Raw genomic sequence first — 26,725 nt, forward strand, 5'->3', positions numbered from 1 at the left:
CGTGCCGCCAAAATCTGCTCTTGAGGGTCCCCCAACTGATTTTGAGGGCATGTGAGAGGCTGGAGGCAACAGAAGAGGAAGGGGAAGTTCTGTTGCACACACAGAAGTCTGTGGTGCAAGTGGAGCTGCAACATTGGATAAAATCCACATAGTAAGTACCCAACATCCCAATTTTATATAGTTGGCTACTCAGAACATTAACAAAATAAAAAAATAAATTGAGATTTATTTTTCTTACAGGTAGATTTGATTAAAAGATGTATCAGTGCACCAGAATTGTCATCGTACAAAGACAAAACAACTTTAAAGATTTCTGCAAATTTCACAACCACTATGGAAGAGATTAATGTTATGAAAAAACAAATTTCTTTAGCAGATATTAAGGCTGCACTACCAGGGTCTGAATTTCCAGCAAAGGTTCAACAAAGCTCTTCTAGTCCCAGCCTTCAGAAAAGCTCTTCTGGTCCACAGAAGAGCTATCTTGGCATAGAAAAAGATTCTGATTTTGCTCTGGCAATTGCATTCAAAGGAGCAAGAAAAAGTATTTTTGCCACCAAACCGGAATCTGATGCACCTGTTCAACCTGCTCAGCCTCTGGATGAAAGTAACCTAGCCGCAGAATCTCGAAAAGCTGGGATTAAGTACATTGTTTTCCCAAAGAGAGCAACACACAGAAAGAGATCATTGAAATCAGGGAAATATGTTTCTCCTCACGTATTAGAAAGTATTTGTGAAAAATTAAATGAGCCTGCAAAGATTCTTAAAAGGTTGCCTTTTTATTAATATCTGCAACAGATATATTTATAATTGTATTTTTATATATTTAATTCACTTAAATAATGTTATTCATGATCCAGAAGTCGCTAATCTATGCTTAATATCCAGCTCTGCAAAGTTTACAGTTTGGGAAATTGCACAGTCCAGCTGTCATGCAGCAACTGATGACAGTGGTCTTACTTATGTGAGGAGCTGCAACTGTCCCCAGTGAGGAGTTACAAGCTAATTGGTGCTCTATTATTCAGGAAGGTGAAGTATGCTACTTTAGGAGACAGATTTTGGGATACCATTAGAAAAAATGGTCAGTCATTTACTTTAGGATACTTTTGGCACAACAAAATTATTATTTTGATGACATTATAGTGATGGAGATAATGAATAATTTTAACAGAAATATTCTGAACTAACTGATGAGACATATCAGGAGGGAAAGTTTGAGAATGGAAATCACAACAACATAGAGAAGGATAACACAGGATTTATAGAGTACAGCACAAATTTTTGGAGATACCAAGCACGAAAAAGTAGCAGCCTTAGCAATGGAAGGAAAAGGAGATGGAAAAGTCAATGGTGATACTGGTACTGAGCACCTGTGGGAATAATAGTAATTTCTTCCACAACATTAGAGATGTTTTTATATGTGTGTCAGTTCTTTAGGAGAAAATCTAATACTACGTTTCCCAACCTGGTGTCTTTATGATGTTTGCATTATAACTCCTGTCAGTCGTAGCGAGGAAGGCCAAGAATCAGGGATGTTGGGAGTTGTAGTCCAAATCATTGGGGGAGAGGTGTACCAGATTGGGGAAGGCTGTTCTTGCGTTGCTGGAGAAACTCACCAGCTTGGGTTAGAGCTCCACCTTGGGGTCAGGAAAGATAAGTTGAGGGAAGTGGGTCGCTCCCAGCATTCCTCAGTTCGCTTTCCTGCTTCCATTGAAGTGGTCATTGTTTGTATTTACTCCCACCTTTCTCCTCAGGCCTTACTCTATTTTCCCGTCTCTTAATTCTCTCTTTTCCCTCTGTTTATTTGTCTTCCCTGGTCCTTCACAGTTCCTTAAAAAAAACAAACCCCCCCAAACACCTTCTCTTTTCCTTTCTCCTGCCCTTCTGACTTCGCCACTTTGGTGCAGGGAAAAAGCCTAATTTGTTTGTAGACATTCACAGCTGTTTTTATTCTCTGACTGGTTCACCACGCCTTCTTATAGGATGCATGTGTTGCACCATTTGCAGCTTCCGTCAGCTGCGTTCGCTCTACTCAGAGCCGCCATTATGGCTTGTCATAGCTGTTCTCTGGCCGCTTCTCCTAGCCCTAGCATTCCTGCAACCCGTAAGGCAAAGCAGAAACACTGCCATTTAGACCCCTCTCTTGTTGGTGGCAAGTTGCTTGGACACAAAAGGGCATGCTTCATGGAGGAGACGGACCTTGCATCCGCCTGCTCCTCAGAACAGCAAGTAGTCTCCTGTGCTTTTGAGCCCTTGGACCGGGAGGGGAATGTTTGCCTAATCTGCCACTGTGGTGACACGGGGGGGGAGGAATTTTGCATGGGCTGTTTTCCACATGTTCCTCAGGGGAGGAAAACTTAGCTGGTTTTAATGACTCTCTCCCTTTAACATAGCAGACTACCTCTGCCTTGTGCCATGACGATAGTCCCAAGCTCATATTGAGTCTCGGACACATTCCAACCAGGAGTTTCTTCTCAGACCAGAGATTCTTAGACAAATTAGAGAGGTGCTAGTGGGGCAATTCTCTATGGAACTAAGAAATCCTCACACTGCCACTGAAGCTAATTCTAATACCCCTTCCACCTCAGGGTAGACCTGTCAGTCATCCCCTGCCACACCAGAGGAGCCCTGCTCAAGGCAATCATGCCTCTAACAGGAGCTATGCCACCAGACCTGATTCCCCTAACTTCTTCACTTTAAATACTGAGGGGCTTGGGGATACCTCTTCGAGGTTGCCTCTTGCCACCTCTCCTCTCAACGCAGACTACTTTGATCCTCTGGAGGGTTTACAAGGCTGCCGCCTAGGCCATACAAGCCTCATGCTCTGCTTCTGTGTTTACCAGGACAGCCCTTATCTGGCTAGATGAATTGATTGATAATCCCAATCGGGACCTTGACTGACTGCTCAAGTCTCTTCTGAAGGCGTCTAGAGCAGCAACCTATGTGGCAGATGCTACCCTAGATGCTGCACAATTTGCAGCTTGTCCTCTTATCACTGATGTAGTCACCAGGAGGACCTTATGGCTAAAGCACTGGGACATGGATACTGCCTCTAGAGTGAACCTTTCTATGGCATCTTACAAGGGGGAAAACTCTTTGGAGAAGAGGCACTGAAAGATGTATTAGTGGAGTCCTGAGATAAGAGAAAGGTCTTAATATCTTCTCACAGAGATGACAAGCATTTCCCATGCTGGTACTCCCCTTACCAGGTGAACCAATCCTTTTGTGGATCATGTCACCCTTCATGAATCAGGGATGCTAGACCCTTTATGGGTAACTTGAGCAAGTCCTGGTTCTCCTCAAGAAATTCCCAAGGTCCCAAGTCCTCCTCCTCCAATAAGGGTGGAAGTAACCAACACTCTCAATGATGCCAATATCTCACAAGTGGGTGGCAGGTTCCATCAGCTTTTTCATGCCTGGGAGATGACAACTTCAGACAAATGGGTCCTCAATGCCATTCTTCAGGGCTACAAGGTAGATCTTTGGGCCTGTCCACCCCCTCGATTCCTCCCTTTTGTAATTTCCAGCACCTTGGAGAAGAGGGGCATCGTTCAGAAGGCCATTCTTCACTTCCTCTCCATGGCAGCCATTGAGCCAGTGCCTCCGGGTGAATCCTTCTTTGGCATCTACTCAATATTTTTTGTGGTGCTGACGAAGGAAAAGAATGCTTGGAGGCATTCTCAAATTCCTGAACCAATGGGTAGTATACCGGACATTTTGCATGGAAACCCTGGCCTCAATCAAGGAGGCCCTTCATCCTCAGGATTGTCTGCCCTCCATAGATCTCAGAAAGGTATAGCTACATGTACCTATTCCCCCAAGCCACTGCAAAATTCTTAGGTTCTTTTACAATAATCAGCATTTTCAGTTTCAAGTCTTTCCCTTTGGTCTAGCCTCTGCTCCAAGGGTATTTACAAAAATTATGGTTGCCTTAGTGGCCCATCTCCACCTCCAAGGCATCCATATTTATCCTTACCTGGATGATCTACTGATCCATTCCCCATCCAGGCAGCAGGCTCTTCGCAACCTGGACAACCCCCTGGCTTGCTTAACAAGCCATGGATTCCTTCTGAACCTGCAAAAAAAGTCATCTTCAACCCTCTCGCATCCTAGTTCACCTTGGAGCTGTCTTAGACAATTGCCAAGCTGTACTACTGCTGCCAAGCGGTACTGCTAAGGACATGATTTTTCATTCCCACTGCAGAGTTCAAAAGATCAGATTGGCGGTTCTGACTGTGGCAGACTCCAGATCTGCAGACGTCATGTTTATGGCAAGAGTGTTGGGTCTGCTAGTTTCAGCATCCCAAATCACACGCTGGGCCAAGTTTCATGCATGCCTGTTAAAATGGGCAATTCTACCTTTTCAGAGAGCAATCTCCGCTTGCAGACATCTGCAGGTTCACGTCTCTCCAGACCTTCAGAAGGCGATGACATGGTGGACCAAGTTATGCAACTTACAGAAGGGCCTTCCCTTCAAAGATCTGGCCCGGATCACAGTCACCTCAGATGCCAGCCTACTCGGATGGGGTGCCCACTGTCAAGGTTGTTTCAACCCAGGGTTCCTGGTGGAACAGAAGAGGAACATCAAGTGGCTCGAACTCAGGGCCTCATTCTGCAGTTCTTTGTTCCTTGTCTCAGCCTCTCCCATGGTCTCCACAGGATGGACAACAATACTGTAAAATCTCACATCAATTGGGGGGAGGAAGAGATCCAAGGAGTTGCAGGTGGAGGCCTGCCTTCTGAGTTGGGCAGAGATACCAGAGCTTGGAAAAGTTACTTTTTTGAACTACAACTCCCATCAGCCCCAGCCAGCATGGCCACTGGATTGGGCTGATGGGAGTTGTAGTTCAAAAAAGTAACTTTTCCAAGCTCTGAATACACAAGCTCTCTGTCGGTTGAGCACATCAGTGGCACTTCCAGTGTCCAAGCCTACTGGCTAAGCTGGCAGATAGTGAGATGAGGGGAATGGAAACTACGTCACAGAGTGTTTCACCAGATCCAGTTGCACTTCAGGAAGCCTCTGGAAGATCTCTTGGCCTCTGGGGACAACCATCAACTCAAGAGATACTTCACCAGGTTCCTTTGTCCCAAGGCAGAAGCAGTGTACACACTGTTGTCCCCCTGGCCCAAAGGACTGCTATACATGTTTCCACCTCTTCCAATTCTTCCTCAGGTATTACACAAAATAAGGGAAGAGAAAGCCAGGGTGATCCTAGTAACGTTTTGGCCTCGATGCCCCTGGCTCTTGGACATCCTAGCAATGGCAGTCTCTCCATTGTGGCATCTATCTCCTCATCTGGATCTGATATCACAGGACCCTCTTCATCATCCTGACCCAAACTGGCTCCAACTGACGGCTTGGTTATTGAGTGGAGATGCTTAAGCAAACTTGGGCTCAATGAGGAGGTCATTGAGACTGTTTTAGCATCCAGACAGCTTTCAACTGTACATATCTATTCCTCCACTTGGAAGACCTTTGCTACTTGATGCTCCATGAGGGATCTCTCCCCCATCAAGCAAGACATCGCCAATGTCCTCACCTCCCTTCAAGATGGGCTCAAGAAAGGTTGAGACCCAGTACTCTGAAAAGACAAGCTACAACTATAGCCTCTCTATCTTCTGACCCAGCACCTGCTTCAGTTTCTCAAAATTCTCTCTTAAAACATTTTCTGAGAGAAGCAACTCTGAAATGTCCTACCACAATACATAGATTCCCATCCTGGGATCTACACAGGGTAGTATGGGCCTTACAAAACCCTCCATTTGAGCCCTTAAGTAAGGTATCTCTCAGGCTTCTGTCCCTAAAAGTCATTTTTCTAGGTGGCCGTGACTTCTGCTTGGGAGTGTCTGAATTGAATGCCTTGTCAGTTGCCAAACACTTATGCGAGTTCCATAAAGACAGGGTAGTACTCCATACTTATCCCTCCTTTCTCCCTAAGATACTAAGCCATTTTCATAGGCAATAGGAGTCAATCCTTAAGAACATAAGAAGAGCCTGCTGGATCAGGCCAGTGGCCCATCTAGTCCAGCATCCTGTTCTCACAGTGGCCAACCAGGTGCCTAGGGGAAGCCTGCAAGCCGGACCCGAGTACAAGAACACTCTCCCCTCCTGAGGCTTCCAGCAACTGGTTTTCAGAAGCATGCTGCCTCTGACTAGGGTGACAGAGCACAGCCATCACGGCTAGTAGCCATTGATAGCCCTGTCCTCCATGAATTTGTCTAATCTTCTTTTAAAGCCATCCAAGCTGGTGGCCCTTACTGCATCTTGTGGGAGCAAATTCCATAGTTTAACTATGCGCTGAGTAAAGAAGTACTTCCTTTTGTCTGTCCTGAATCTTCCAACATTCAGCTTCTTTGAATGTCCACGAGTTCCAGTATTATGAGAGAGGGAGAAGAACTTTTCTCTATCCACTTTCTCAATGCCATGCATAATTTTATACACTTCTATCATGTCTCCTCTGACCCGCCTTTTCTCTAAACTAAAAAGCCCCAAATGCTGCAACCTTTCCTCGTAAGGGAGTCGCTCCATCCCCTTGATCATTCTGGTTGCCCTCTTCTGACCCTTTTCCAACTCCATAATATCCTTTTTGAGATGAGGCGACCAGAACTGTACACAGTATTCCAAATACGGCCGCACCATAGATTTATACAACGGCATTATGATATCGGCTGTTTTATTTTCAATACCTTTCCTATTATCCCTAGCATGGGATTTGCCTTTTTCACAGCTGCCACACACTGGGACGACATTTTCATCGTGCTGTCCACTACAACCCCGAGGTCTCTCTCCTGGTCGGTCACCGCCAGTTCAGACCCCATGAGCGTATATGTGAAATTAAGATTTTTTGCTCCAATATGCATAATTTTACACTTGTTTATATTGAATTGCATTTGCCATTTTTCTGCCCATTCACTCAGTTTGGAGAGGTCTTTTTGGAGCTCTTCGCAATCCCTTTTTGTTTTAACAACCCTGAACAATTTAGTGTCGTCAGCAAACTTGGCCACTTCACTGCTCACTCCTAATTCTAGGTCATTAATGAACAAGTTGAAAAGTACATGTCCCAATACCGATCCTTGAGGGACTCCACTTTCTACAGCCCTCCATTGGGAGAACTGTCCGTTTATTTCTACTCTCTGCTTTCTGCTTCTTAACCAATTCCTTATCCACAAGAGGACCTCTCCTCCTATTCCATGACTGCTAAGCTTCCTCAGAAGTCTTTGGTGAGGTACCTTGTCAAACGCTTTTTGAAAGTCTAAGTACACTATGTCCACTGGATCACCTCTATCTATATGCTTGTTGACACTCTCAAAGAATTCTAATAGGTTACTGAGACAGGACTTTCCCTTGCAGAAGCCATGCTGGCTGTGCTTCAGCAAGGCTTGTTCTTCTATGTGCTTAGTTAATCTAGCTTTAATAATACTTTCTACCAGTTTTCCAGGGACAGAAGTTAAGCTAACTGGCCTGTAATTTCCGGGATCCCCTCTAGATCCCTTTTTGAAGATTGGCGTTACATTTGCCACTTTCCTCAGGCACGGAGGAGGACCCGAGGGACAAGTTACATATTTTAGTTAGCAGATCAGCAGTTTCACATTTGAGTTCTTTGAGAACTCTCGGGTGGATGCTATCCGGGCTCGGTGATTTGTCAGGTTTTATATTGTCCATTAAGCCTAGAACTTCCTCTCTCGTTACCACTATTTGTCTCAGTTCTTCAGAATCCCTTCCTGCAAATGTTAGTTCAGGTTCAGGGATCTGCCCTATATCCTCCACTGTGAAGACAGATGCAAAGAATTCATTTAGCTTCTCTGCGATCTCCTTATCGTTCTTTAGTACACCTTTGACTTCCTCATCATCCAAGGGTCCAATTGCCTCCCTAGATGGTCTCCTGCTTTGAATGTATTGATAGAATTTTTTGTTGTTGGTTTTTATGTTCTTAGCAATGTGCTCCTCAAATTCTTTTTTAGCATCTCTTATTGTCTTCTTGCATTTCTTTTGCCAGAGTTTGTGTTCCATTTTCTGAAGGAAGATTTTTTGCCTCTAAGAGCTTCCTTGACTTTGCTCGTTAACCATGCTGGCATCTTCTTGGCCCTGGCGGTACCTTTTCTGATCTGCGGTATGCACTCCAGTTGACCTTCTAATATAGTGTTTTTAAACAACTTCCAACCATCTTCGAGTGATGTGACTCTCTGGACTTTGTTTTTCAGCTTTCTTTTTACCAATCCCCTCATTTTTGTGAAGTTTCCTCTTTTGAAGTGAAATGTGACCGTGTTGGATTTTCTTGGCAATTGGCCATTTACATGTATGTTTAATTTAATAGCACTATGGTCACTGCTCCCAATCGGTTCAATGACACTTACATCTCGCACCAGGTCCCTGTCCCCACTGAGGATTAAGTCCAGGGTTGCCGTCCCTCTGGTCGGTTCCATGACCAACTGGTCTAGGGCATAGTCATTTAGAATATCTAGAAATTTTGCTTCTTTGTCATGACTGGAACACATATGCGGCCAGTCTATGTCCGGGTAGTTGAAGTCACCCATTACTACCACATTTCCTAGTTTGGGTGCTTCTTCAATTTCATATCTCATCTCCAGGTCTCCCTGAGCATTTTGATCAGGGGGACGATAGATCGTTCCCAGTATTAAGTCCCTCCTGGGGCATGGTAGCACCACTCACAATGATTCTGTGGAGGAGTCCACCTCTTTTGGGGTTTCGAGCTTGCTGGATTCAATGCCTTCTTTCACGTATAGAGCAACACCGCCACCAATACGTCCTTCCCTGTCCTTCCGATATAGTTTATATCCAGGGATAACCGTATCCCACTGGTTTTCTCCATTCCACCAGGTCTTCTGTCCTAATCCTGCCCACCCCCTTGAGTGGGCATGGCATTCCTTGGAAGTTAGGAGAGACCTTAACGTTTATATTTCCAGAACCAAGTCCTTTAGATTAACTGATTCCCTATTTTCTTTTTTTCATTCAGCCACTCTAGGTAAAAAAGTCACCACTTCCACACTAACCAAGTGAATCAGAGCTTGCATTGCACTTGCTTATAAAGCACAGAGATTGCCTATTCTGTCTATAATAGTGGCGCATTCTACAAGGACTACAGCTACCTCTGCTGTTCTCTCAGCTAATGCTGTGATAGAGGAAATGTGTAGGGCAGCCACTTGGGCTTCCCCTAGTACATTTACCAGACATGATAAAATTGACACCTATGCATTAGCAGAAGCTGCCTTTGGTCAAAGGGATCTTCAGTGAATCCTCCCAACTTAATGGACAATCCTTTCTTCATTATTTCCCTCCCTACATGGGAAGCTTTGGGACATCCCAAGTTGATGAGTTTCTCCAGCAACATGAGAAAGAACCATTGGTTCCCTACCTGAAAGGTAGTTCTCATCAGAAACTCAGCCCCACCTTGATGGATGTCCTGTACCCTCGCTGGATCATCACCTTGTAGTGGTCAGTGGGCTTGCATGTTCCAATGAACCCTGTGAGTGATGTTGTTGGGAGTCATGTACTCCCAGCAGGGTCACCCATGGTGGTAAGGTCAAGGGAGAGGAACCAGCCAAAGAACGATCCAAGAAAGTCCTCAATGGCAGAACAGGTGGAGGATAACAATGTGTACGTTACAAAGGCTGTGAAGGAGGATGAAGGCTGCAGCAGATAAAAGACTTCCAATCGTTGTGGTATCCATGCCATTGGATCAAAGCCTTTTTCTGTCAAGATTGTGTGTTGATCGTCATGCGCCAATCTTCCCACATAAAACAAATTCACACACAGGCGTCTTCCAAGCAAAGAGCTTATCTTGGAAGACAATCTTACTCGGCCACAAGTGATCGCCAATGAATGAATGGATGCCCTGTCCATTAACTCATATGCAGTTCTAGTTTATTCATCAATTTCTTAAAGGGAAGTAGGTCACATATACTCCATTTTTGCATGGTTACCTTTCCTTGGACCATTTGAGCTTGATGAGAATGTGAACTGAGGAATGTTGGGAGCAACCTACTTCCCTCAACTTGTCTTTCCTGCTTCTGACCACAAGATGGAGCTGTAACCCAAGCTGATGAGTTTCTGTCCAGCAACACAGAACTACCTATCAGGTAGGGAACTAACGGTTCTATCTAATATGAACACAAAAACATCAACTGTGGGTAGAAGATTCTCAAAGGACTTATTATAGCCCTGCTTCCTCTCTTCCCTCAACACATGCTCAAGTAGTGCAACAGATTATTATGGGGAAATGAGAAGTTAGTGTTGCCTCTCATATCCTAACACAACCCTTCTTCTTGCCTAAATGCAAGCTTCATGCTTTGTGCTCTCAGATTATGAGTAAATTGCATTGCATAGAGCAGTCAAATTGCCTGAGGATATGGAATGTGGCATAGACAAATGGTCTGCTGCATTGCTAGTGGATGTACCAAGGACAATAGAGGAGAAACAGGCTCTTTGAGCCTTATGGAATTCTCTGTGTATGGGCACAGCCAGCATGGCTAATGGTCAGGAATGATGGGAATTGTAGTCTAGCAACATCTGGGGAGCCAAAGTTTGGGAAAGGCTGCTCTCTATACACATGGCTTTTGGGGTTTTACACAATTTTACAGCTCTGTAAAAAGAATTATTATATATTAAGATATAATGAACATAGCTCTTTGATTAAGTGGTTTATAAATCTAAATAAAAATAAAAATTAATGACAGTGTAAACTAGTTTATTTTTATGTACCTCTGGTAGTAACTTTCTGATATTAAACCTTGAATATTATATGGGAATCAAAGTAGATAGTATCATAAATGTTATTACATAGTAATGAATAACTTGTTTTCCAAATTTATTTCAGCAAGTTGGTTTTATGTCTATGACAAATGTACAGATTGTGATTATAATTTTGTTTTTTTCCTTAGGTCTATTTCTGTTGGAAAGCTTCCTATACATAATAAATACTGTATCAAAGTATCACGAGCAGTTCAATGTTATCGAAGTCCCAGCCTCCCTTCTAAGTTAGATTTTGAAAAATTTGCAGAAAAGCAAAAGAAAATGCCAGAAGACACCAATGACTATCTTTGGGCGAGAAAAATCTGGATTAAATGGTTTGATGAACGATACCCTCCCAGTAGGCAATCTCCTGAAGATAAACCAATGTCAGGCAAAAAGGACATGGAGGAGGAAACAAAGGATAAAGAATTAACTGACTCAGTAAATCCTCTCTTGGAGGAAAAAACAGATGAATTTGACCAGTGTCAATCTGAAATTGATGGAATAACCCAACAGATAGAAGAAGGAAGATGTCCTGCATTTAACTATTGTAGGCGTGGAGCAATATACAGGAAAATAGGCAAAATGAAGGCAGCTATGGATGATTTGGAAAAAGTTAGTTTAAAAAAATACCTCATTTTGCTTGCTACTAATGATGTTTTGTTACTTTATTAATTGCTATGATCCTCTAGTGGTGCCAGTTGGTCTTAAAAGTTGGAAGGGCATCATTTTCATATAATCCTGTAGCTGGATTCTTTCTTTTATGCATTTTTCTGTTCAGAGAAACACTTTGCCGGCCTTTAAGCATAGATCCCTGAATCGTAGTACTTTAGCAGATAATTATGCCACTAGTGACCTGCTTTTATGATACTCTACATATATACATGCATAAGCAATTATATTTTCATATTTTATAGAAGTCTTATTCCACATTTATTTATTTATTATTTTATTTATACCCTGCCCTTCCTTCCAGCAGGAGCCCAGGGCAGCAAACAGAAACACTAAAAACACTTTAAAACATTATAAAAAGACCTTAAAATAAATTAAAACAAAACTTTAAAAACATTTTAAAAAAATTAAAAACATCTTTTAAAAAGGGTTAAAGATATTAAAAGACATATTAAAAGCAATTCTAACACAGACACAGACTAGAATAGGTCTCAACCTAAAAGGCTTGTTGGAAGAGGAAAGTCTTCAAAAGGCGCCGAAAAGATAGCAGAGATGGTGCCTGCCTAATATTTAAAGGGAGGGAATTCCACAGGGTAGGTGCCGCCACACTAAAGGTCCATTTCCTATATTGTACAGAACGAACCTCCTGATAAGATGGTATCTGCAGGAAGCCCTTACCTGCAGAGCCCAGTGATCGGCTGGGTATATAAGGGGTAAGATGGTCTTTCAGGTATCCTGATCCCAAGCTGTATAGGGCTTTGTACACCAAAACTAGAACCTTGAACTTGGCCTGGTAGCAAATGGGCAGCCAGTGTAGTTCTTTCAGCAGAGGGGTGACATGTTGGCGATACCCTGCCTCAGTGAGCAGTCTCACCGCTGCATTTTGCACTAGCTGCAGCTTCCGGACCAACCTCAAGGGCAGCCCCACATAGAGTGCATTACAGTAATCCAGCCTGGAGGTTACCAGTGCGTGGACAACAGTGGTCAGGCTATCCCGGTCCAGAAACGGCAGCAGCTGTCTCATCAGCCGAAGCTGGTAAAAGGCACTCCTAGCCACGGAGGTCACCAGGGCCTCTAGCGACAAGGATGGTCCCAGGAGCACCCCTAGACTACAGACCTGCTCTTTCAGAGGGAGTACAACCCCATGCAAAGCAGGCAACTGACCAATTATCTGAACTTGGGAACCACCAACCCACAGCGCCTTCGTCTTGCTCGGATTCAGACTCAGTTATTGGCCCTCATCCAGCCCACCACCGAGTCCAGGGCTTGCACAGCCTCTCCCGATTCAGATGTTACGGAGAAATAGAGCTGGGTATCGTCAGCATACTGCTGACACCTCGCCCCAAAGCTCCTGATGACTGCTCCCAAGGGCTTCATATAGATGTTAAACAGCATGGGGGACAAGATGGTACCCTGCGGCACCCCACAGCACAACTGCCAGGGGGCCGAAAGACAGTCACCCAATGCTATTCTCTGAGAGCGACCTTGGAGATAGGACCGGAACCACTGTAAAACAGTGCCTCCAATACCCATCTCACCAAGTCAGCCAGAAGGATACCATGGTCAATGGTATCAAAAGCCGCTGAGAGATCAAGTAAGAATAACAGGGTCGCACTCCCCCTGTCCTTCTCCCGATAAAGGTCATCCATCAGGGCAACCAAGGCCGATTCAGTCCCATAACCATAACATTAAAGCTAATGAAAGTTGTACAATTGACTCACAGTCATTGTTCATTTTTGGCAAGTAATTTAGCTACATTTATAAAGTAATTGTCAAGTTTGTGGACTATAGAAATATCAGAGGCTATTCCCCAAGGTGGTGATGTCATGCATGCTTTTCAAAGCATATATACATTGTGCTACTACATTTCTTCAGCGTTAATGCTAGGCATGGATGTCAGAGAATTGTTATATGCTATTGTGTATTCTTTTCAGCAGCATATGATATGAGTTAGGGTATAGTAAGGAAGCTTACTGTAGTAGCAAGCTGTGCTGGGCAGACCATTGATCTGACTTGTATGATTGCTTGATATTGGGGTCTAGTGTACTAATGTACATAACATGTTGAAACTGGGTATTGAATATAGGTAATTACAGTCCACAGTGATTTGTTCATTTTTGCTGTGCTTTCAGTTTAACGATAGCCGACAATTTCAAAGGGCATTTGTTGGCATGAGAGCACTGATATCAGCTAAGATTTGTACACTTTTTAAACCTTTAAGTATGTAAGAAGCATAAATGTTTAGCAGCAACTTATTGTAGGGCACCAAAGGAAGTCTCAAACCAGGATTCCAAGCAGTCAGGCGCTGGCTACTTACCTTTTCTGCTACTATTGTTCTGTTTCTACTGCAAGCATAGAAGGCTGAGTTCTGGTCATCAGTTGTGCCATCTAGGGCGATGTCCCAGCCTGCCTGAGCATTCAGTCAGTTTAAAACAAGGGCTGTTCTGTGTCCTCCAGGTCCTATAAACCCTAACCCCAGAGTTGACTTTTCAGTTTGAGCAACTTGTCTGTAGTGTGAGGATAATGCCTATGTGCCTGTATCCTTTTCCTGTTGGCTGCCTTGAATATAACATCTGTATAGCTTTGACAATAGATTTGTTTCTGACCTTTCTGAGCCGGTTGCTGTCATGCAACTTGACCCTGCCTTCTTTTGATTATGCACCTGCCTCTGGTCCATCTGATCCTTGTTTGCTGCTTTGATACTCTGCCCCTGCCCTCTTGGGATGATACATATGCTTTTGGCCCAGATCCTAGCTTCACCAGGTCCAGGAACCTTAGAGCCTAACCACTACTGAGACCTGACTCTTGAATATCACCTTTTTATGCTCCCCAGTGACGTGTACAGAGGTGTGACTAAGATGTGCCATCTGGTACATTGGAATGTTTAGCTAACTAATAATCAACTTGTCTCATTATTTTCACAGGCAATAAGTTTAGAACCAATGCTGGTTAATGCTTATTGGCATAGACATTTACTTTTCCTTTACCAAAACAAAATTCTTCCAGCACTAGAAGACTTGAATTTTATCATTAAATGCAACAAAAACTATGCAGGCAAGTATCTTTGAAACCTGTTATGTAAAATTTGGTTCTCAGAAACTCCTGGTTATGCACCTTGCATATCAAAATACAGTGTACAGAATATTATTGCTTATTTTAATGTCTGTTTTGATTCTAAATTGCACAGTAGCTCCCACAAATACTGTTCATTTGTCATGAGAATTTTAGGAAACTATAGAACAGTACAATAGTCACCACCAGGGCCGGTTCTAAAGGGTGGCCAGGTTGGGCACTGACCCAAGGGCCCCAGAGCTACAGGAGCCCCTGAGGGGCCCTCCGCTCCCCTTCTGCAATCCGCCCCCCCACACCCCCACTTACCTGTCAGCCGGCTTTTTAGCATTGCCCTTAATGAAGATGGCGGCCGCAGCTTCCCTAAGGTACTGAAGCCGCTGCCGCCATCTTAGTTGATGGCAGAGATGTGCATGCATAGCACGCATGTGTGCCATCAACAAAGATGGCGGCAGAGGTTTCATTCCCCTTAGGGAAACCATGGCCGCCATCTTCATTAAGGGCAATGGTAATGACTAGACAGGTGGGGGGCCGTGGGGGGGTGCGGGGTGTGTGCATGCACGTACGCGCACACACACACACACCGACGGGGGGGCAGTGCAAGCTGATGCCCAAGGGCCCCTGCATGCCTGGAGCCGGCCCTGGTCACCACTCAATTTGATTTGGTTATGATGAGTTGGATAAACAGTTACACCAGTGGTGCTGTTCTGCAGTAGTGGATGGTGTAGTGGGGAACTGCTGCTCACCTGACTTCTTATTCACATCACTGCTGCTTCCTGGGATGAGGTGAGCATGGTGCAAACACACCACTTTGTTTGCCCCTGGTCACCACCTCCCCCCCCCTTTACCTTCCAGTATGCAGCAGCAACACAACTGACTGAAAGTCAGGTATGTGGTGCCACCTTACCGTCCCCTACTGGTTTTGCGTAAGAGTTGGTAGAAGATGCACTTAACATGAAATTGCATTTTGAGATGTTTTGAAAGGCCTTGTGCTAGCAGCCGTTCTACGAGATTATGCAACATTTACTAACAGACACATGCGGTTGAATTTTAGTTATTTTTTCAGATATGAGGTTTTATGAACTATTGGTTAAGAATGAATACTGATAAATGAAGGCAATTGAACTGACTTTGAAAAATTTATTTTGGAAACCTTCCCCCTGCAATGTTGTACTGGATCTATATTATCAGGGAAAAGGAGAGCCAAATCAGTTGTACTCAAAAATTAATGACAAGAGAATCAATTTCTGATGATGAATGGAAATATATTTGGTTAAATATTAAATAAATGACATAGCTAGCTTTAATAGTTAATGCATTAAAAATGTGGACAGGCTGGTACTTAACCCATCAGATTATCTAGGATCTATAATACCAACAACTCTTAAGGGCTCCTTTTTCACTGCTGGTGGACCTGTCCTCTGGCAAGGATTACTGGTAGAAGATTTTACAAAATATTCAGATGATCTTGGAATATAGACTATGTGTAGATCCTAAAGTATTAACTCATTTGAAAATGGCGTTCCCGCTTTGAGGGCGCGTGTTTGAGCAGAAGGCTCGGGAAAGTTTGCGAAGAAGGCAAAGGGGGTCAGGTGGTGTTTTTAGGGCTAATTAGGAGACAGGGATCAGCGGGTATATAAGACCGCTCCTCCCTGGAAGACCTGCCTTTTTTGCCTTGCGGCACCCTCCCTCCCTCCCTCATCAGTATGGGCTTTGCTAGTTGCCAATGGGGCTGAGTAGGAATTTTTTGAGGAGGATCCTGATTTCAGAATCCCTTTGGTTCCGCTTACTCCATACTGCTTGGGTTGATTTGATTGGCTTTCTGGGAGTGGTTCAGGTTGCTCTGCTTTGGCTGGCGTGGAATTTGGGCAGGTGAGGTATTTGGGGAAAAAGTAAGGAGGCTGAGGCATTTTGGTAAAGGGCACTCCCTAGGGACCCATCAATGCTTAATGTCTGATGTGGATCTGGGGAGTGGGACTGGCTTGTGCATCATGGTGAACGCCTGTACGGTGGGGGCAGGATGCGGAATTTGGAAGCACATACCTGACTCCAATAGCAAGGAGGGATGACTTTTCCCACGTCCTTGGTGGGGAGTTACAGTCCAAGGTGACTGACCTGATTTAAGACTGAGGGAGAATTCCCTACTAGTTAGTCTGCACCTCACCTGCCCGAAGGAGTTAAAAATTGGATTAATTGGATTGAATTTGATTATGGTTTAATATTTGTTATATTTTTAAAAATATAACATTATACCATATCTGTGTCCCGAGTCTTCTTTGGTGTGGTGGCAAATGCTGTTCAAAAGGATAAAGGTAAATTATTTTTATGGTTTTAGCAGCAACAATATTGAATTTTATGGGTAAAGAAAGGGGGAAATGAAGAAACAAGCTCTCTTTAAAGATGTAGATTTAAAAAAAAATTAAAACATAGGTTTACATTTTTACGAGTGTGTGCATACAATTTTCCCTATGAGTCCGGCCATCACAGCGGGTATTAGCTCCACCTATCGTGTGAAGGCAAGAATGTCTTTGAAGTCAAGACTAGGGGCGTCAGGCCCCTCCCATTCTCCAGTTCATTCTTGCTTTCATACGAACAAGATTGAGATACTATAGCGTAGCATTTAGCTAAGTTTTTTCGTATTTGTCTGTTTATTTGTTCTGACTGGGTGCGAACCTAGTGTTACTTGTGTGTCTCCCCAGTCCATCCTTTCCCTGTTTTTCTGTTTAACTTCATTTAAGTTTATTTCTACTTCTTTTGAGGGTTCCCTCAGAGACCGCAGCTGCGGTTCTCCATGTTTTTGTGTTTAGCCTTTCATTTACTTTTATTTCCCTTGCTTGTCTGAGGGTCCCCACAGAGACCGCGGCTGCGGTTCTCTACCTTTTTTGGCCGTTTTTGAGCCTTTCCCTCCCTGGCTTTGCCATCCATCGGGAGCTCGCGGCTTTGTCTCTCCCGTAGCGCTTTTCCAGCTCAAGCCGCGCTCTGTGGAGCTTTTGAAGGGACCGCGGCTGTGGTTCTCTTCCAGGCGGGAGCTTGCGGCTGCGGCTCCCTGCCCTTTTTCCCAGACACCTAATTTCAGCCTGCCGCCTTAATTCAGCCTGCCGGGGTTCTGCCTCTCCGGAGCCTGTTGATACGGCTCCTTTTCTCCCTCTATCTCCGTGACTTTAATTTTCGCCGCGGAGAGCGCTGCAGCCGGCGGCGGCAGCGGCTTGCCTTCCTGCTGCCTCATCCATCACAGGCTTCTCTCGGCAGTCTCCTTCTTGGGGTTTTTTAGAGCCACAAGCGCGGCTATCAGCCCTGCGGCTCCCCCTGCGAGACTGTGCTGGGCTACCCTTCCCCCAGTTCGTTACCAGACGGCCGCCATTGCTCCGTCTATCTCCGCCATTTTTAGATCATTTTTTCCCGCCCTTTTTTTTTTTCCGGGCGCCATTTTTGTTGGATTCAAATTTCCCACCTTTTTTGTTACCCCTTTATTAACCAACGGATACCTTCCCTGCAAGCTATCTGTATGTGTGTTGTCTGTGTGTTGTAGACAGACTTACACAGGGCTTCCTCACACACAAATTTACTATGACTGTATCATCAAGGCTGGAGTTTTAATACAGTGGCTGCCTTGTACTAAAGTTGAATTATATTCAGTACCATCAAGGCTGGAGCTTTAATATCAGTGGCTGACTTGTACTAAATCTGAATTATATTCAGTATTATCAAGGCTGGAGCTTTAATATCAGTGGCTGACTTGTACTAAATTTGAATTATGTTCAGTATCATCAAGGCTGGAGCTTTAATATCAGTGGCTGACTTGTACTAAATCTGAATTATATTCAGTATTATCAAGGCTGGAGCTTTAATATCAGTGGCTGACTTGTACTAAATCTGAATTATATTCAGTATTATCAAGGCTGGAGCTTTAATATCAGTGGCTGACTTGTACTAAATCTGAATTATATTCAGTATTATCAAGGCTGGAGCTGACTTGTACTAAATCTGAATTATATTCAGTATTATCAAGGCTGGAGCTTTAATATCAGTGGCTGACTTGTACTAAATTTGAATTATATTCAGTATCATCAAGGCTGGAGCTTTAATATCAGTGGCTGACTTGTACTAAATCTGAATTATATTCAGTATTATCAAGGCTGGAGCTTTAATATCAGTGGCTGACTTGTACTAAATCTGAATTATATTCAGTATTATCAAGGCTGGAGCTTTAATATCAGTGGCTGACTTGTACTAAATCTGAATTATATCCAGTATTATCAAGGCTGGAGCTTTAATATCAGTGGCTGACTTGTACTAAATTTGAATTATATTCAGTATCATCAAGGCTGGAGCTTTAATATCAGTGGCTGACTTGTACTAAATCTGAATTATATTCAGTACATCCTGCCCCCTCTGTGGCCGTGTACCACGCCTGAAATCCAGCCTACAGCACTAATCTGAACTATATGTTGTACATCCTGCCCCCTCTGTGGCCATGTACCAAGCCTAAAATACAGCCTATATTATACAGCCTATATTATTCTAACGCTGATACCACAGTGCATTCTGCCCCCTCTGTGGCCGTGCACTTAGCCATCTGCCAGTGTATCCTACCCCCTCTGTGGTCGTACACTGTGCCAGTTCGGGTCTTTACATCCTGCCCCCTCTGTGGCCGTGTACTGCACCCAAGTTAATATAAGATGGCAGAACAGCCAGGCATGTCGCAATCAGCCAATATGATGCCAGATCAGCCAGGCATGTCACAAACAGCCCAGCTGCAACACTCTAAGGCGACTAAGCCTAAGCATGTTAAAGCAATGGCTAAGACAAAACATCTTTCAAGCCATAGCAAACCAAAGCGGCCACGCTATGCCTCTGTGCCAACCCCCACCACTACCACAGCAACTCAGGCACACATAAACGATATACTTCATTCCCCTGCTGCTTCCTCTAACGAGGAAGATTTTGCTGGCTTCCACACTCAGCCTTCGCCTAACCAGCCTCCCTCCGTTTTACCGTCCCAAACATCTGCTCCAATAGCCACTCAGGCACAAACATCTACCACAACTGGGCTGCTGCCGTCCCCTGATTTCCTCTTCCAACTTCAAGCCATGCTGGCATTTTTCACCCAAATGCAGTCACCACCACAAGTTCCTGCCATACCCCAACTCAACATGGACCAACGTGCGTGTCATGAAGCTCATCCTTCCTGTTCACCTAACCCCTTTGATGTAGCCAGAGGCAGATGTATTGACGAAGCCTCGTATGTGGAGGAGTCAACCTTCACTGACCACGTTGAAGGAGATGACTGGAGCGATTATTCAGATCATGAGGAGGATACATCGTATCGCTTGTTTAATGCTTCAGACTATCAGTCCCTGGCACGCAGGGTAGTTAATACCCTTGGTCTCCAGACTGCGCCTTCAACTTCCTCCACCCCAGCCATCAAAGGGGCCAAGGTTCTCAAATCCCCTGCACCTACTGAACATTACATCCCGGTGCCGGACCCAATTGCCGAATTGGCCTCTGAAGAATGGGCTCACCCATTCCATTCTCGCCGCTTCAAAAACCTGGCTGACAGGTTTTACGCCCTAGCTCCGGACTTTGCCACCAAGTTAGACGTCCCTGGCATAGATGAACCAATCGCTCGCCTCGTTTCACGTTCTCTCTTGCCCAGGGAAGGGGAATCCCAACTAAAGGACACTACTGAGCGACGAATAGACTTTGCCCTCCGCAAAAAGCACGAGGCCACTGCCCTCTCCATGCGTGCCTCCGCTTCGGCCTCCATTTTCTCCAGAGCAGCTATGATGTGGTTGGATGATCTTCTAGAGGACACTAACCCTGATCCTGTCGCCCTCAGAAGGTCACTGGTAAAGTTGTGTAAGACAGCAGCTTTTGTGGCCGATGCCACCTTGGACGCCACTCAATTGGGGGCACGAGTCATGACGGCTCAGATAGTCGCTCGACAGACCCTCTGGCTTCGCCACTGGCAAGCTGATTCAGCGGCCAGAATGAATCTGTCCAGGGCTCCTTACTCCGGATCGTTACTCTTCGGCGAGGAAGCTCTAAAGGCAGTGCTGGTTGATCCCAAAGACGCCCACAGACCGGTTCTGGCCACTGTCCAGAACATCAACCACAGGCCTTTCAGGCGATCTCCTTCCTTCCGTACTAACCAGCCTTTTCAAGGAACGCGGCCAGGAGGACGAGGCCGCAACTTCAGATCCTATGACCCCAATTCATTCAGGGGCTCCTGGAACCGACGCTTCCAGGGCAGAGACCTACGGCTGGCTTGTCAACTTTGACAAAAGCCATCTCCAACCAACCCAACGCCTACTACATCTAGGGGCAATGTTGGACAACCTGCAGGCAATGGTATTCCTGGCTCCAGATCGCATCACTGCCATCACAAGCATCGCAAGGTCCCTGATGCAACAAACATCAGCAGACGTCATGCTTCTAGCCAGGGCGCTCGGAATGTTAATTTCTACAATCCATATTGTGCCATGGGCTCGAGCCCACACTCGGCATCTTCAATGGACTCTACTGCCCTTTCAACAGGACATTGCCAGCTCCAACCATCGCAAAGTTCGCTTGACCCCCGCACTGCGCCTATCATTCCGCTGGTGGACGAGGTCCCAACACCTCTCCAAGGGCACGCCGTTCAGAGAACCACACAGAACTGTTGTAACCACAGATGCCAGCCTCATCGGCTAGGGAGCCCACTGCAACTCCCAGTACGTTCAGGGGGTTTGGTCCACCACAGAGCAGACTCAAAGCATCAACTGGCTGGAGCTAAAGGCTGTACATTTAGCTCTACTTCATTTTCAGTCTCTGTTCCCTTTGGACCATGTCCTCATTCGAACGGACAACACGTGTGTAAAATCACATTTGAACAGACAGGGGAGCACCAGGTCTCATCCTCTGCAGGACCTAGCCTCCCTCATCTTTGTCTGGGCAGAACATCATCTACAATCCCTGAAAGCAGAACATCTCAGAGGGATTTGGAATGTGACAGCAAACTGGCTCAGCAGACAACAGGTTTTTCCGGGGGAATGGAATCTTCACCCAGCCATTTTCCATCGTCTTCAGAGTCGGTTCGGCGAATGCTCAATCGACCTGTTTGCCTCCAGTCGCAATTGCCAGCTTCCCAGGTACTTTGCCCGATACCTGGATTCAACAACGGAAGCAATGGATGCTCTGACAATACCGTGGCCAGACGGTCTCTTGTACGCCTTTCCTCCCATACCATTGTTAGCCAAAACCTTGAGGAAGGCGCGAACCGAGAGGGCACAGCTGGTTCTGATAGCACCATTTTGGCCACGCCGACCGTGGTTCTCAGAACTTCTGGCAGTGTCAATGATGGATCCTTGGACACTTCCAGTCAGGCCAGACCTTCTATCCCAGGGTCCAGTATGGCACCAGGACCCTACTTGGCTCAATCTAACAGCGTGGCGTTTGAACGGGGACATTTGAGGTCAGCTGGCCTGTCTGACGCTGTGATTGATATTATTTTGGCCTCGAGAAGACCATCTACCACTCGTATTTATCAACATACTTGGGTGGCTTTCTCCAAGTGGTGCCAGTTCCACCACCACGATCCATCCCAGGCCACTGTGCATCAGGTGCTGCAATATCTCCATAGCGGCTTCATGATGGGACTTAGACCCAACACTCTACGTCGACATGCGTCCACTCTGTCGTCCATTCTCTCAGTGTCCTCTCCTGGAGCTCCTATTTCCTCACATCCGTTCATCAAACGTTTTTTGAGGGGAGTTGCCCTACGCTCTCCGGCTGTTGTCCATCGGTTTCCCTCATGGAGTTTGCCGAAAGTTCTGCAGGCTTTGCAATGCCCTCCGTTTGAACCCATCAGGACTGTGCCCCTACGTATGCTGTCCTTCAAGGTCTTGTTCCTGATCGCAATCACATCTGCCAGACGCGTTTCGGAGTTGGGCGCATTGTCTTCTGCTCGACACCTCTGCGTCTTCCATAAGGACTCTGTTGTGCTGAAGACTGATCCTTCCTTCCGTCCCAAGGTTGATTCAGTTTTTCATTGCAACCAGGACATTGTTTTGCCTTCCTTTTGCCCGAATCCTACCCATCCTCTCGAGAAGGCTTGGCATTCGTTAGATGTCCGGAGGGCTCTCAAGACCTACCTGTCTAGGACCCAAGAGATTCGACGAACGGAGTCTCTGTTTGTATCCTTTCATCCAAGGTCTATGGGACATAAAGTATCCAATTCTACCTTATCCCGTTGGTTAAGGGCATGTATTACTTTAGCATATGAGTCTCTGAAGCTGTCAGTTCCAGCTAGTATAATGGCTCATTCTACCAGGTCAGCTGCCACTTCGGCTGCTTTTGCCACTAATGCTCCTGTTGCCGATATTTGTAGGGCTGCAGTCTGGTCTACCCCACACTCGTTTATAAGGCATTATAAAATTGATCGCTATGCCTCTGCTGACTCTTCTTTTGACAGATGAGTGTTGCAACAGGTTCTTAATGACGATTAACACGTGGGTGGTCCCTCCCTGTATGGGCTGCTCTGGTACATCCCGCTGTGATGGCCGGACTCATAGGGAAAATGGACCATTGGTCTCACCTGAAGGGTGATTTTCCTATGAGTACGGACATCACGACCCTCCCAGTTGGAGGATGACTATATATTTTCTAATGTGTTATATATTACTGTTACACTATTATATTTAAATTTCAGAGTGAAGTCAAGACTTCTGGTTCTGTTATACCGCTATGTTGGAGTCATGTTACTATGCATGGTACTATTGTGTTATTTTCCTGCTGCCAGGCCTGTTGGCCTTGTTCTTGTATTTTTAGATATTTCTCCTTAGACTCGCTGCGAATGAACTGGAGAGTGGGAGGGGCCTGACGCCCCTAGTCTTGACTTCAAAGACATTCTTGCCTTTGCACGATAGGTGGAGCTAATACCCGCTGTGATGTCCGTACTCATAGGAAAATCACCCTTCAGGTGAGACCAGTGGTCCATTTTGTTTTTAGGGTTTCCATTCTTTAGTAGAGCTGCAATATTTAAACTGTTTATTAGGTTAGTATAATGTAAAACTTTTAATTGACAAATAGGATGACTGATTAATCAGGAAGAAGATTAAAAATACTTTCATTGCAAATGTTTATTGAAGCTACACATGGCAAAAATAATCTTTAAAAGAGGCATTCTTCCTTCTTTCACACAGAGAAATGCTAATGCCTCATGTGTGCATCATGTAAAGAAAGAAAATATGCCTATTGTTTTTATACATCTTGTTTTTATGCTAATTTAATCAATAGATAATTGATTCATTTAACTAAAACACATGATTAATTAGTTAAAATTTGTTGTTATAGCAATAATTTTTCCCATAAGTATAATGGTCTGGATGGGTGAGGGCTAATAAACTCAGCTTGAACCCTGGGAAGATGGAGGCACTGTGGGAGGGTGGTTCCACTGTCTGGGAGATTGGCCATTTGCCTATTCTGGATGGGGTTACTCTCCTTCTGAAAGAACAGGTGCATAGTTTGGGTGTGTTCCTGTTTCCATCTTTGGCTCAGGTCACCTCAGTGGCTAGGAGTGCCTTTTACCAGCTATCACTGGTGCACCATATGGCCTGGTTGCAGTGATTCATGCATTGGCAACCTCAAGACTTGATTATTGCAAAGTGCTCTATGTGGGGCTATGCTTGTGCCTGGTCCAGAGGCTCCAGCTGGTACAAAATACTGTAGTTAGATGGGGACAGACTACTGCCAGCACATAACTCCAGTGCTTAAAAGCTTGCAGTGGCTGCCCATATGCTACTAGAACAGGTTCAACATTCTTGCTTTAATTTGAAATGGAAATGGACTGCCTTCAAGTGGTTTCCGACTTACGGCGACCTTATGAATACAGTTTTCATGGCAAGAGGTATTCAGAGGTAGTTTACCATTGCCTTCCGCTGAGGCTGAGAGGCAGTGTGGGGATTCAAACCCTGGTCTCCCAGGTTGTAGTCCAACACCTTAACCCAGCCTTTCCCAACCAGTGTGCCTCCAGATGTTGTTGGACCACAACTCCTATCAGCCTCAGCCAGCATTGCCAATGGTCGGGAAAGATGGGAATTGTGGTCCAACAACATCTGGAGGCACACTGGTTGGGAAAGACTGCCTTAATCACTACACCACATTGGCTCTTGCTTTAATTTACAAGGCCCTTAACAACTTGGGTCCAGGATAGCATGATCCCTTACATCCCAACCTGATGACTGAGATCTTTAGGGGAGTCTTTGTAGGTGATCCCCTATGGCTCAGATACATGGCTTGTAATGACTGGAAGCCATATATTCAGTGTAGTGAGCCTAAGCCTGTGGAACTCCCTCCAAACTGAGATTAGACAGGAACCCGTTTTGTTGAACTTCAGGTGTATGGCTACGTATTTCTTGTTCAGCAGGCATTTTAAGGTAGTGTTTGGTGTTATGATGGTTTTATAGTTTCATTTTATGTATGGCTTGTTTTTATGTACACCACTTAGAAATGGAAATGATTAAGCAGTAAATAAATGTCTTAATTTTTTTTAAAAAATACCCCATATTTTATGAATCCAATCATGAAAAGATGGCAATTTAATAGATTTCCAATTAGATACCATTATTATCCTTGCTGCAAGAATCATGTTATTTAGTAATTAGCCATTTTTGCCAAGCCTTGAAAACCTGGCTATTCAGGCAGGCCTACAAGATCCCTGGGGTAGCCTAATTTTATTGGTTTTAGCTATGGGTGGGTTCGGTTTCGTTTTATATTGAAGTGGCCAAGTTTGCTGATGACACTAAATTGCTCAGGGTTGTTAAAACAAAAAGGGATTGTGAAGAGCTCCAAAAAGACCTCTCCAAACTGAGTGAATGGGCAGAAAAATGGCAAATGCAATTCAATATAAACAAGTGTAAAATTATGCATATTGGAGCAAAAAATCTTAATTTCACATATACGCTCATGGGGTCTGAACTGGCGGTGACCGACCAGGAGAGAGACCTCGGGGTTGTAGTGGACAGCATGATGAAAATGTCGACCCAGTGTGCGGCAGCTGTGAAAAAGGCAAATTCCATGCTAGCGATAATTAGGAAAGGTATTGAAAATAAAACAGCCGATATCATAATGCCGTTGTATAAATCTATGGTGCGGCCACATTTGGAATACTGTGTACAGTTCTGGTCGCCTCATCTCAAAAAGGATATTATAGAGTTGGAAAAGGTTCAGAAGAGGGCAACCAGAATGATCAAGGGGATGGAGCGACTCCCTTACGAGGAAAGGTTGCAGCATTTGGGGCTTTTTAGTTTAGAGAAAAGGCGGGTCAGAGGAGACATGATAGAAGTGTATAAAATTATGCATGGCATTGAGAAAGTGGATAGAGAAAAGTTCTTCTCCCTCTCTCATAATACTAGAACTCGTGGACATTCAAAGAAGCTGAATGTTGGAAGATTCAGGACAGACAAAAGGAAGTACTTCTTTACTCAGCGCATAGTTAAACTATGGAATTTGCTCCCACAAGATGCAGTAATGGCCACCAGCTTGGATGGCTTTAAAAGAAGATTAGACAAATTCATGGAGGACAGGGCTATCAATGGCTACTAGCCGGGATGGCTGTGCTCTGCCACCCTAGTCAGAGGCAGCATGCTTCTGAAAACCAGTTGCCGGAAGCCTCAGGAGGGGAGAGTGTTCTTGCACTCGGGTCCTGCTTGCGGGCTTCCCCCAGGCACCTGGTTGGCCACTGTGAGAACAGGATGCTGGACTAGATGGGCCACTGGCCTGATCCAGCAGGCTCTTCTTATGTTCTTATGTTCTTGGGTTTTTATGTAGTTTGTATGTTGTATTTTACTTGATCTTGTACGCCGCCTAGAGTGGCCGCTTGTGTGGCCAGATAGGCGGCCTAGAAATAAAATTTATTATTATTATATTATTATTCTCTAGAGGTAGTGAACACACAACATGGCGGGTTACATCACCTCCTCGTGTCTGGAGACAGGAAACACAGACTGGTCTTTTTTGGTTAGCCACACCTCTTCCTCAGTCTATTTCTGGGTCTTATTCTGTGACACTTGTGCCCAATATACATAGTTTATTGTCCTTGATTGAAGTCTCTAGCATTCCATGATGTTTATTATTTGTAGGGATCATGATGATTATTATTTGTAAGGCTCATTATATACTCAAGTGTTTCACAGACTTTAACATTCTATTAACTAATTATCAAAGAAATATTTTTATCTGAGATTTACCCTATGTTGA

General features: G+C 44.8%; 1 protein-coding gene across 1 annotated transcript in view; it reads left to right on the top strand.

Moving 5' to 3' along the window:
- Positions 1-26,725, top strand: part of TTC6 (tetratricopeptide repeat domain 6) — a 136,323-nt gene that overhangs the window by 31,462 nt on the left and 78,136 nt on the right. The window contains exon 7 of the mRNA XM_061612809.1: positions 10,897-11,362. Within this exon, the coding sequence (XP_061468793.1) occupies positions 10,897-11,362 (466 nt within the window). The remainder of the gene's footprint in view (positions 1-10,896; positions 11,363-26,725) is intronic.

This window comes from Rhineura floridana, chromosome 2 (assembly GCF_030035675.1).
Source record: "Rhineura floridana isolate rRhiFlo1 chromosome 2, rRhiFlo1.hap2, whole genome shotgun sequence".
NCBI lineage: Eukaryota > Metazoa > Chordata > Lepidosauria > Squamata > Rhineuridae > Rhineura > Rhineura floridana.